Raw genomic sequence first — 12,159 nt, forward strand, 5'->3', positions numbered from 1 at the left:
GGGGGGGGGAATTGTGTGTGTGTGTGGGGGGGGGAATTGTGTGTGTGTGGGGGGGGGAATTGTGTGTGTGGGGGGGGGGGAATTGTGTGTGTGGGGGGGGGGAATTGTGTGTGTGGGGGGGGGGGGGAATTGTGTGTGTGGGGGGGGGGAATTGTGTGGGGGGGGAATTGTGTGTGGGGGGGGGGAATTGTGTGTGTGTGTGGGGGGGGATTGTGTGTGTGGGGGGGGGGATTGTGTGTGGTGGGGGGGGGATTGTGTGTGGTGGGGGGGATTGTTTGTGTGTGTGTGTGGGGGGGGGATTGTGTGTGGGGAGGGGATTGTGTGTGTGGGGGGGTGGGATTGTGTGTGTGGGGGGGTGGGATTGTGTGTGGGGGGGTGGGATTGTGTGTGGGGGGGTGGGATTGTGTGTGTGGGGGGGTGGGATTGTGTGTGGGGGGGTGGGATTGTGTGTGGGGGGGGGGATTGTGTGTGGGGGGGGGGTTGTGTGTGTGGGGGGGGGGGATTGTGTGTGTGTGTGGGGGGGGTATTTTGTGTGGGGGGGGGTATTTTGTGTGGGGGGGGTATTTTGTGTGGGGGGGGTATTTTGTGTGGGGGGGTATTTTGTGTGGGGGGGGGGGGGGATTTTGTGTGTGTGTGTGTGGGGGGGGGGGATTGGGTGTGTGTGGGTGTGTGTGTGGGGGGGGAGATTGTGTGTGTGTGTGTGTGGGGGGGGGTTGTGTGTGTGTGGGGGGGGGTTGTGTGTGTGTGTGGGGGGGGGGTTGTGTGTGTGTGTGTGTGTGTGTGTGTGTGTGTGTGTGTGTGTGTGTGGGGGGGGGGGGGAGATTGTGTGTGTGTGTGGGGGGGGGGGATATTGTGTGTGTGTGTGGGGGGGGGGGGGGTATTGTGTGTGTGTGGGGGGGGGGGATATTGTGTGTGTGTGTGTGGGGGGGTGGGATATTGTATGTGTGTGTGTGTGTGTTGGGGGGGATATTGTGTGTGTGTGTGTGTGTGTGTGTGGGTGGGGGGGGGGGGTTGTGTGTGTGTGTGGGGGGGGGGATTTTGTGTGTGTGTGTGTGTGGGGGGGGGATTGTGTGTGTGTGTGGGGGGGGGATTGTGTGTGGGCCCGGCGGCTCGCGGAACTGTGTGGGGACGGTGGGTGGCGGGACTGCGGCGGCTGGAGGGACTGGCGGTGGCAGGGGCCCGGCTGCAGGTCACAGCAGTTGCTGCCGGCCCTGCCCCGCTGCAGGCACCTCAGTCCCACAATGGCTGCTCGTGTGCGCCGGGCCTCCCTCTCACGCCGGCGAGGCGGAAGCTTTGCCCAGCTGACTTCCGCCGCTGCCGAGAGACCCGGCACCGGGTGCAGCGTTTTATTATTGGGGTTGTATTGGGGGTGTATTTTTATATGTATTGGGGGGTTAAGTAAAAGTTGTACGCTAAAATGTGTTTTTCTGTGGCAGGTGCGCTATGGGTTGGGGGTGGGTGGGGTGGCTGCTCCTTTCATTTGTCCATGGCCCCATGATTTCTGTTGGCGGCTCTGATTGTGTGTGTGTCTGTGTGTGTCTGTGTGTGTCTGTGTGTGTCTGTGTGTGTCTGTGTGTGTCTGTGTGTGTCTGTGTGTCTGTCAAATGAAACACACTATATGAACAACTTTAAAATAGTAAATGCTCCCGTGATTTAAAGTAAAAGTACTGTAAATTCAGCATACAAACAGAAATTACAACGCCTCTCCGTTTCAGCCTTCCCCCTTGCTCTTGTCCCCGCCCCTCTGCCTTCCGTCACTCCCCTTGTAGCAAAAGACGTCTCCCAAACTCAAATTACAACTTTCGCTTGGGCTACAGAGACGGGAGACGTCATCCGTAGCTATAGCTGGCACTATAAGCGCAGCCTTAGGATGTTGCAATGTCATCCGTTGTGACTTCCTATTGGCCCGCGATTTGGTGTCCATTTTGATTTCCCAGGTTGGGAGAAGAACACCAAAAACTGTAAATATACCGGGAACCAGAGCTGGTAATAGCGCATTTTAACTCCAGGGAACCCACTGCTTCCCATCCTGATAAAAGGTTTAAAAAAAAAATTCAAAGGAAAAAAACTGAACAGCTGATATTGCTGTAGTAGTGTTTGTGTATCAAAATGAAACTAAACATAGCATTTGGCTTGATGAAAATAGCAGTTTACGTTATGGTTTTTCTTCATAAAACGTAAAGCTTGTGTAGTCTAAATATCGGTTCTCAATTCGGTTTGGAACGCTGGAGCGCCAAAAAATTACTCATTTCCCATTTGTGATCACCATCACTTGTCACTAGCAGCGCTTTTTGCTTGTGTTTTTATACATATCGACCCTCGTCTCTCATATGTAATCACAATATACAAAATCGTGATCCTGTCCATTCTTTCCCCTTTTAATGTCCCCAGTCATCTCATCATAACAACCCCCAGGTCGTCTGGGTGGTACCAGCCTTGCGCCAACTCCATGAAATCACCCGGTCGTTTAACAAGCAAACCTATCAAAAGCAAGACAAGGTAATACAGCGTTGGTTTTGTCTCAGTAATATGTCAGCTGTGTGGTTGGTGTTTATTTTAGTCGGTTTTAAATTATATTAAACAAACATTTGTGTTGGTTCTCCCAGAGACGTGGGGCCAGATTTACAAAGCTCCGTTTGGCGGCTTAATGTGACATTAACGAACTGCTCATCATCATCAAAGGCTAATGATGTAATGTGAAGTCATGTTTTCTACCAGACATAGAATTGAGAACGGTTACAGCCATTGGTGCTCATGAGTTGCAAACGAGGCGTTTTCCCTAACATTACATATCCATTAACGTCCTTTGGGGTTAACGCAAGGACGTAACATTACGTTGGAGGTGGGGGTCGTCTACTACCCATTGACTTATCTCCCAAAACACTCCCACCCCAATGTGGCGTTAGACAGGCAGTGACGTGGTTAATGGGCAGTTATACTAAATTGGGCTATTTTTAAGCACCCCTTATTTTGCAATGTGTTGCATTTATTTAACAAAAACAATGTGTGCCTAATTGCTGACCGTAGAAAAATTGCTGTTCATTAGGACTGTCATTTAGATGGCATTATACACAATACAGAAACTACCCAACTATTAGTCACACGTATTTACAGTACTTGCAAATACAGTACAGTTTCTGTTCACATTCTGGAGAATAAAATGGGGTAAGTACTTTGGGAAGTTGTGACCATTCGCATTGAGATCAGTTTCAAACTCTGCATGTACATAATGGGAAAATATGTGCTATTCATTCTTTTCATCCTTTCTACAATTGGTTACTTCTGTGTAGTGAGGCTGCTGTGTGATTGTCCATGTTGTACTTTTATGTACGAGACAGATGAGTAGAGTGGCACAAGTCTTGAGCAAAATAACATAACTATATTTATTTGCTTATCCATGTCTTGGTGTTTTCAGCATTCCTATACCAGTATATGCACACACCAAAAACACTCCCCAAAGTGCCACCCACCCTCCTGGGGATTCGTGATGATGTCACAGTCATCCGTTTTAACCAGGTGGTGAATAAATGAGCTTGCATATGTAGTGTAGAACAATAACACTTGGTGGGTGTTGTGGTGTGTTTGTGTGCTTAAAAAGTAAATTTTTGCTCACTGTTCTTCCAGTCCTGATGGTGTGCTGAAACACCAAAACGTTGACAAGCAGCGCATGGCTTTGATACTACATCATTCTAGGCTAGCGTGCCACAGTATCTTAGAGTTGTGCAATGCTGCAACTACAAGTAAGCTGATTGTAAGGTGTACGTCCTGACTTGCATTGTATGTACAGACATCTCATCGTTTTTTTTAGTTTCTCATTTTGTTTTCTGTTTTATTTTTCCCTAAAGAGCATTATACAAGATCTGAAGAAGAATTTTGAAATAGTCAAGTTGGTGACGGCGAGCTTAGTGGCCTGTCATCGATTGGCAGTGACTGCTATCAGCCCTGGAGGGCTCGTTGGCTCCACTTTGGTTGACGGCAGATACACTTACCGGGAGGTATCTGACATTGAACGTCTTGATTAAGAAGCGCATATCAAAGCTTTGCCATTTTTTTACCATGGATTTAAAATATAAAATCAACTAAATTAACTAATTATCATAGGTTATTGATGAATGCAGTCTTAATGCAATTAACATGGGTGGCCTGTCGCGCTTTTTTTATATTTTCAAGTACTTAAATGTTTTGCCCTCTGTAGAACGTTGTGAACCTGCTTCCCCGTGTTGGAAAAAGATCACCTTTTCAACTGATTAGTAAATACATTTTCCCCAGCGCAGGTGGTAAACTAAATATGGTGTGTGGGGGGGGGGGGGGAGAGGAGAAGGCAAATAGTGCTATGCTCCAAAACAGCTTCTACAACAAAGGTGGGCAACTCCAGTCCTCAACTGCCACCAACTGGTCCGGTTTTAAAGATATCCCTGCTTGAGCCACTGATTGTCACCTGTGCTGAAGCAGGGATATCCTTAAAACCTGACCTGTAGGTAGCACTTGAGGACTGGAGTTGTCCATCCCTGTTCTACAACCATAGCATACTGCACAGCAGATTGAATAGGGGTCTGTGTTCATCTTCTAAATTACCACATCTCCAAAATGTCTGTGGCAAAACAGAGACAAAAGTTTCACTTAAAATGCGCTTACTCGGCACACACACTTTTTAATATGTATTTGGGGGGGTGGGTATATTTTTATATGTATTGGGGGTATTTTTTTATTTTTTTAATATATGTATTGGGGCGTGGGGGTATTTTTTTTTTTATATGTATTGGGGTGGGGGTATTTTTTTTTATATGTATTGCGGGGCGGTCTCGCGTCTTTTACCATTGTGTCCAGTTTTTTTTGGACAAGCCGCCTGGCAACCCTAGCTGTCAGTCATGCAAAGCAGTAACTACATGTGAAAAAAGGGCAAGACGAAGTAAATTGAAGTTGAGAAATACAAGCAAAATCTTGCCATGGGGTTCTGTGTCTGAACATAAAGTATGTGATTAAGTGCACGGCTCTGCTTTTTGGCAGTGCAGCGGCCTGGAATTAAACACAACTTGGTTCAGCTCTGTGGGACCCACTGTACCCCATTCCATCGAATTTCAGTATTGTGGTGGGCGTGGGGGTTACACGTAGTTCTAACCAGGGTGGGGTTCTTCTGAGCCTGAATTACACTGTTTAGTTGCCGGTATTACTTCCTGGACATTTTAAATGGTTGTCCAATAGGAAGCCGCTACAGCATCCCCCTGAGGACGTTGCAGCTTCCTTTCGGCCTGCAGGAAGGGTGGAAAACACCAGCAACTAATTTGGGAACAGGCTTCCTTGGAGCTAAAAATATTGTTAATCTGCTTCAGAGAAGCCTCCCCCCCCCCCCATCTGAGTGACGTAAGATTAATATAGAGATATTATAATAAAAACATAAACGTACAGGTGTGGGATTGCTGTTTCATTCTCGGTATGAAAAAGTAACCAATATATGGGTTTCATTGGCCCCATACTTTTATATATTTAGAAATTCTGCCTGGTGACAAGTTTTTTATTTTGTGCATATGTGAAATGATTCCTTCTGCTTACCTTTTATATGCCAACCTTTAAAATTTAAATAATTGAAGCACTCATTCACCCTGCAGCTGATGTCTGATCTCATTCTCCAGGAATGAACAGTTTACGTGTTAAATCCAATTTTGCAAGAGCCTCAATTTCTGTGTCTCCCACTTTTTCGTCTCTCGAATTCTTTGGTACAATCGGAGACAGTTAACCCATGGTATATATTTTTTTCTATGTTCAGTATTTGGAGGCACATCTGAAATTCCTGGCGTTTTTCCTGCAAGAAGCCACACTGTATCTGGGATGGAGCCGTGCCAAAGAGATCTGGGAGTGCCTCGTCACTGGCCACGATGTGTGCGAGCTTGACCGCGAAGTAAGAGATCTGTGTGAAACATCTAGGAATTGACCACATGTTGCAAAAGGGACTTCTAATCTGCACAGTGACCCTCCTTCGCCATAGTGGCAACTTGTAAGCAGTAGAGTGTACAGTACTTGTAGTTTACCAGCCTAGTATTAAAGGTACAATCCCATATAGTTGTCGGAATGTTGAATTTCTTAGTGACCCCTGGATGGGGAAGTGTTGATCAATCTAGTGTTTTCTTTAGAGAACCAATAAAGTTAAGAAGGGGAGGGGGGGGGAGACTATGACTGTGTGTTTTAGCAAGTGCTTGAAGTGCTTGTACAGCCAATGACCTCACACAAAAGGGTGAGACTCCTACCTGGTGAAAGGCCCCCTGAGGGCCTGAAATGTTTTAGCTGTTGTTGGCTCCACTAGATAAATGGCATACACTTGCACCGGATACAAGGGGACGTCCTATTCCATGCAGGAGAACTCTTCAGGCTGTTGGAGTTCTCTTTGAGTGCTGCTTTCCTCTTCTTTTTAATTTTCAAGCATTTTCACAGTGTGGCCAGACTATTGAAAGCATGCATTTCTATACTTTGTGATACATATTTTTCAGCCCGTTATGTTATTATTCTGTTTTTGCTATATGCAGTCTAACTATAAAAAATACTTATAGGTGACAGATTTTGATAAGAACTGTATGAATTACCCAGATGAGACCCCTGAAATATGTCACTGGAATTGGTTCACTTTGGTCCTTGGAGAACTGTGTGGGACTCCTTGATTAAGTGCACCCTCCGTTTTTTATGCAGTCCCAAAGTAGCTTATTTTGCTAGACCTGCTTCTTTGTTTGCTGTGCGTTGCACATACATTCTTTTTGGATATCCTAGGAGAGATTGCCCCTTTAAAGGGTTCAATGCCGTGTGTGGAATGCAAGGCCTAGGTTCCAAGTCACTGCCAGCTCAGTCACTTTGGGAAGCTATTTTGTGTTCTGACAAAGGGCCAAACTCTGGATTCAAAGCTCTTTGGACAAGAATATTATCTACTGTATCACCATGCACTGTTATGCATATGTAAAAACTGCTCTGTGGGATTGCACTTTTTAATTAATGCACCAGAAGAATTGCAATACCAGCACTGCACCACATTAACGTGCTGACTGTAACATCTTGATTTTAATATAGAAAACGCAAAATTTGGTGGGGGGATTTTTAATGCATCTTTTAGAGTTATAGCCTCCTTTTTTTTTTTCTCTTATTTTATTTGCACTTAAATGCTCTAAAGAACATTTTGCTTCAGACATCTTGCAACATCAGCATAGTCTATTCCAACCCCATGAGTCAGTATACTGAATCATTGAGAACAAACACTCTAATTACAATGCATCTCATTAAATGGCAAAGTAATTCTCCAATGTATTCTGAGATGTGGAGTAGATACAAGCAGGAAGCAGTCACTTCTAGACTGGTTGTGTTTCTCTTGCAGATGTGTTTCGAGTGGTTTACAAAGGGGCAGCATGACCTTGAGAGCGATGTGCAGCAACAACTTTTTAAAGAGAAAATCCTGAAGTTGGAGTCGTATGAAATCACAATGAATGGTGAGGGGGACAAGCGCAGAGCGCCGCCAACACGTCAAAGGGGCTCTGTTAAGGAGTTCTCAAAAACATCAGAAGGAATATTGTTTGATCAGGATTGAGAGAAAATAAACATTTTCAATGGCATGTGTTTTAAAAACCTTTAAGACGAATACATTGCTTTCCTTCAAATGGTTTGGTTTTATTCTGCTTGTATATTGGCAGGTATCAGCTTAACTCAACCAGGCAATTTTAATATACCTTTATGTGTATAAATATAGGTAATTTACCAGGTAAATAATACCAATAAATCTTCACCAGTATGAGCACACTGCTTCAGTGTGGTGGTTAAGAGGCTGAGTACCCAAGACGGCCCTTTCTAACCATGTAATGTTTGTTACTTTGGTTCTTAGAAATGGATCCCAGAATATGCTGGTCTGTTCTAGTGTCCCAACCATCTTTAATTTGAATTGCAGTAAGCCGGATTAGTGCAGGCATAGAGTAAAAGTTCTCTACTGTCTTGTGTGTCCTGTCAACACTAGTAGATAAAGAATAACACCCCGGCAAACGAGGGTTGTGCCACTTTAAACGGTTCAGTGACGGAATTTATTCATCTTCACATAAATGTTTTCTGCATTTGACATTCTACATTGAACCGTTGAAGTCACTCAACCCCTGTTTGCGGCTCTCTATTGCTGTACCTACGAATTATTGCAGGTAGCAGGACCCATTCCATGAACCCCAGTAGGCAATAGAACTTGTTATCCAGCTTTGGAGATCTGTAATGGCAGCGACATATGGTGGCATCTGCAAGAGAACATGAAGCTCCCAAATGTAACATTTTCAGGCTCATTAAAAGAACACTTGGCATTTGCAGTGTCCAAAAATCCACAGTAACATTTAAGTGATTCCTTTCAGTCAAGCTTCCTTTACTGCACATCTGTTTATAAAATGATGCTTCTGTTTGCAGGTTTTAATCTGTTCAAGACTTTTTTTGAAAACGTTAACCTGTGTGATCATCGACTAAAACGGCAAGGCACACAGCTGGTGAGTACGGGGCTTTTCTGTTCATGTAGAATCTGATATTTTGTGTTTTTCTTCATCTAACGAATGTCACCAAATTCATTGCATTTTGTTGCCCACTACAGATCTTTAGAGTCCTACTCTTGTAACTTGCAGTCCTAAACGGACACATGTATTTACATGGAATACAGAAATGCTTAGTGTTGGTGCATGCACGGTGTAGGGGCTTGGGGACTGTGTTTTAGAATTAGTACTATTATTTCAGCAGTCGTTTTAAAACTTTAAAATAAAAAGTTGAAGGTTTAAAACGGGAGGAAAAAACCTTCCCTCCACTAGTGTGCATTAACGATCATATACACTATCACATTTCCAACAGTGATGTTGTCCAGATGCAGAGAAACTTCAGTCTCTTCTTCTTTGGGCAGTCTCATCTGCTTCTTATACAGACTACTAATAACATGAAACAATATGGAACTTCTTTTCTTCAAAAACATGATTAAGTAGATGGTAGAATGCATCTGTCTGCACATTCCACCACCTGACACCAGTAAAATACTGTTTGCATGAAGTGGAACACGTGACTTACTATGCCAGCAGTGGCCAACTCCAGTCGTCCTGGGTCACAACAGGTCAGCTTTTAAGGATATCCCTACTTCAGCACAAGTGGCTCAGTGAACAACAAAGCCACCTGTGCTGAAGCAGGGATATTCTTAAAACCTGACCTGTTGATGCCCTTGAGTACTGGAGTTGGGCACACTGTACTGTGTCTTGCCCTGATAGCGGTAAAGTACCTTGGAAGCCATCCTATTCTATCCCTGCTTGCCAGCCATCCTACACAGTCTGGTAAATACAATGTCAAGCTGCATCTGGCAAATAATCCTGCGTTCTTTTATTGACAGCACGTGGAAAAGCTGGAATTGATAGGCATGGACTTTATTTGGAAGGTTGCTGTTGAGTCTCCTGATGAAGAAATTGCCCATGAAGCTATTCAGCTGATAATAAATTACAGCTACATCAATCTCAATCCCAGATTAAAGAAAGTAAGTTGATTCTCATAATAGAATCCTTTTGAAAAGCTGTGTCCCGTTAACACTATGCTTTACTTAAAGTATCCACCATGTAGAAATGACACGTTTTCTTTTGTTTATCTGACATATTTTGTATTTTATTTTTTAAACACTTTTATACTATAGATAGGGATTGCTCAAAGTTTCCAGCTATTCCAATTTTTGTTTTTAATGTTAACTCGCACCTCCACCAAAAATCTCATGGAGGGGGGTGCTATCCAAATGATACATCAATGAACGGTAATTATCTACACGAAAACAGAGACAAACACATAGTCAAAGGATACTTGTACTGTATCCAGTGTGTATCTATAAAAATGTTTTAACTATAAGCTTCGGTTATCTTCTGTAACTTCTGTTTACTTGTATTTACAGGATTCTGTTTCTCTGCACAAGAAGTTCATTGCTGATTGCTACACTAGGTTAGAGGTAAGTTAAAGTGTGAAACCTCAATACTGAGGTTGGTGTATTTAAAAAGTTGTTTAAAGTTGTACACCGTGATTGCTCTGCAGTTTTGAAAATTAAATGAGACAGCCCCTCTGGGATCAAAATAGGAGTTGAGGAAATAAGATTGATAACACAGTACTATTGGTAATTGACAGGACAAAGTAATTCAAGGTAAGCCACAAAAAATGTTAATTTCCATTCCCCGCTTTTTGTATGGAATAAGGGCCTGTCAATGCCATATACGTTTGAAATTGTTATCCTTGAATAAAATAAATATATGTATGTGGATGATGCTACACAAACCTAATTCTATAGATCTGCAAAAGGTGTGTGTGTGTGTGTGTGTGTGTGTGTGTTTTATTTTCTGCATTTTAAAGGGACTATCCCTCCTAGGACCAAAGTGAACTAATGCCAGTAACCTGTTTAAGGGGTCTCTTCTGGGTAATTGGTACCCATATTTTTACCTTTTTTTTTTTTTTTTTTTTTTTTTTAAACCAAATCTGAGATAAGTACTTGTCATTTATTTTTTTAAAGTGAGACTTGGGAGGCGTTTGATTTCCTCTGGCTTCTCCCTTTGTGTGATTACAAAGCATGTGTACAGCCAGAGACCCCCTTGCCAGCATCACTTATCTTTATTGACGCTCTGATAAGGACAGGGGGGGATAATGGGATAAAAAATACTTGATTGACAAATACTTCCCCATTCAGAGACCCCAAAGACATTCAACTGGCCAACTGTGGGATTGCACCTTTAACACCGTTCAGTACGTTTGGATAATTTTCCAATGTAAATTGCAGCAAAGGCTCATATATATCACGCGCAATATGCGCTTGTAACCGGTTTCCATGGTCTCCATTAATCTGCAGGCCGCTAGTTCAGCACTTGGGGGTCCTACGTTGACACACGCAGTCACTAGAGCTACAAAAATGCTGACTGCTACTGCCATGCCCTCTGTAGCGACATCCGTACAGTCCCCTTACAGGTGAGTGTGTACACCACAAAGTGCTTTGTATTTCGTACTTTGATCCATGAAGCAAATGCCCAGCACCCATACATTAAGAAAAACAAAAATGTAGAATTTGGTTTATATATTTTTTCACTTGTATCCGACTTTAGTGAATGTTTTGTATTACACGGCCATTTCTCTGCCAGATCATGCATCACTTTACCAATTTGGAGACAATTTGCAAGATAACTTTCACCATTGCATACAAATCCTTTTTTGTTTGAAGCATGTCAAGCAATGGTACTAATCTGGCTTTAATGAATACCCCTCTGTAATATTATTTTGCAGGTCTACTAAATTAGTCATAATTGAGAGACTGCTATTGCTAGCTGAGCGCTATGTGATCACTGTAGAGGTAAGTCATCACATTTTATATGCTTGAGCATGTCAAAGATCCAGAGTTGAGCACACGTAGTTCATAAGGAGAAGTGTAACATGCACACATTTTTCAACCACCTTTTTTTTCAATGTTAAAATCACCTTTCCTCAGATCTGTGCTTGTGAATTTGTAGGCTAGTCACCACTGTTAGGCCGCGCTTATAGTGCCGGTGACGCGACGTCGCAGCAAAACAAATGCATTGCCGCCATCGCATGCACTTATAGTAGAAGCGGCGCGATCACTTGAAGTCACGCCGATATTTTTTTTTTTTTTTCGTATTTTTCCAGCAACCGCAGCACGACGGCGATGGCACTATAAGCGTAGCCTAAGACATGACTGGTCTTTTATAGAAATCTTTAAAATCAGCCATATCTTTATTTTATACTTTATCAGAGGGGAAAAACACTTGAGCGTTTATGTAAGATACCACAACTGCTAAAAAATAATAATAATAATGCCATTATATGTAATTTATCAGCTCTTTGAATGCTTTTGTTTTGTGTGAAGGATCTTTATTCTGTTCCCCGAACCATACTACCTCATGGTGCCTCTTTTCATGGACATCTACTAACTCTTAATCTTACCTACGAGTCTACCAAAGATACCTTCACCATAGAGGTAAGTTTCCAGGTTATACCATGGGTATGTGTTGTAGTTTAGCCAATTTGTTACATAAACAGTGCAAGTTACTTTCACGTTAAAGCTAAGAAATTGAGCTCTGCAAGATGTGAACACACCACCTGCTGTTTAAACCCATTTTAGACTTTAAAAGACTTTTAGTATTTGGGTGTACCTGC

At 43.0% G+C, this 12,159-nt stretch overlaps 1 protein-coding gene across 2 annotated transcripts in view; it reads left to right on the top strand.

Annotated features, from left to right (window-relative positions):
- The window catches only part of USP24 (ubiquitin specific peptidase 24), a 101,139-nt gene that overhangs the window by 45,699 nt on the left and 43,281 nt on the right, over positions 1-12,159 (top strand). For both annotated transcript variants that reach the window (XM_075616049.1, XM_075616048.1), the window contains exons 16-25: positions 2,392-2,499; positions 3,846-3,995; positions 5,765-5,896; positions 7,352-7,463; positions 8,410-8,486; positions 9,362-9,502; positions 9,905-9,958; positions 10,844-10,959; positions 11,272-11,338; positions 11,870-11,980. In XM_075616049.1, the coding sequence (XP_075472164.1) occupies positions 2,392-2,499; positions 3,846-3,995; positions 5,765-5,896; positions 7,352-7,463; positions 8,410-8,486; positions 9,362-9,502; positions 9,905-9,958; positions 10,844-10,959; positions 11,272-11,338; positions 11,870-11,980 (1,068 nt within the window). The remainder of the gene's footprint in view (positions 1-2,391; positions 2,500-3,845; positions 3,996-5,764; positions 5,897-7,351; positions 7,464-8,409; positions 8,487-9,361; positions 9,503-9,904; positions 9,959-10,843; positions 10,960-11,271; positions 11,339-11,869; positions 11,981-12,159) is intronic.

Source organism: Ascaphus truei, chromosome 10, assembly GCF_040206685.1.
Source record: "Ascaphus truei isolate aAscTru1 chromosome 10, aAscTru1.hap1, whole genome shotgun sequence".
Taxonomy (NCBI): domain Eukaryota; kingdom Metazoa; phylum Chordata; class Amphibia; order Anura; family Ascaphidae; genus Ascaphus; species Ascaphus truei.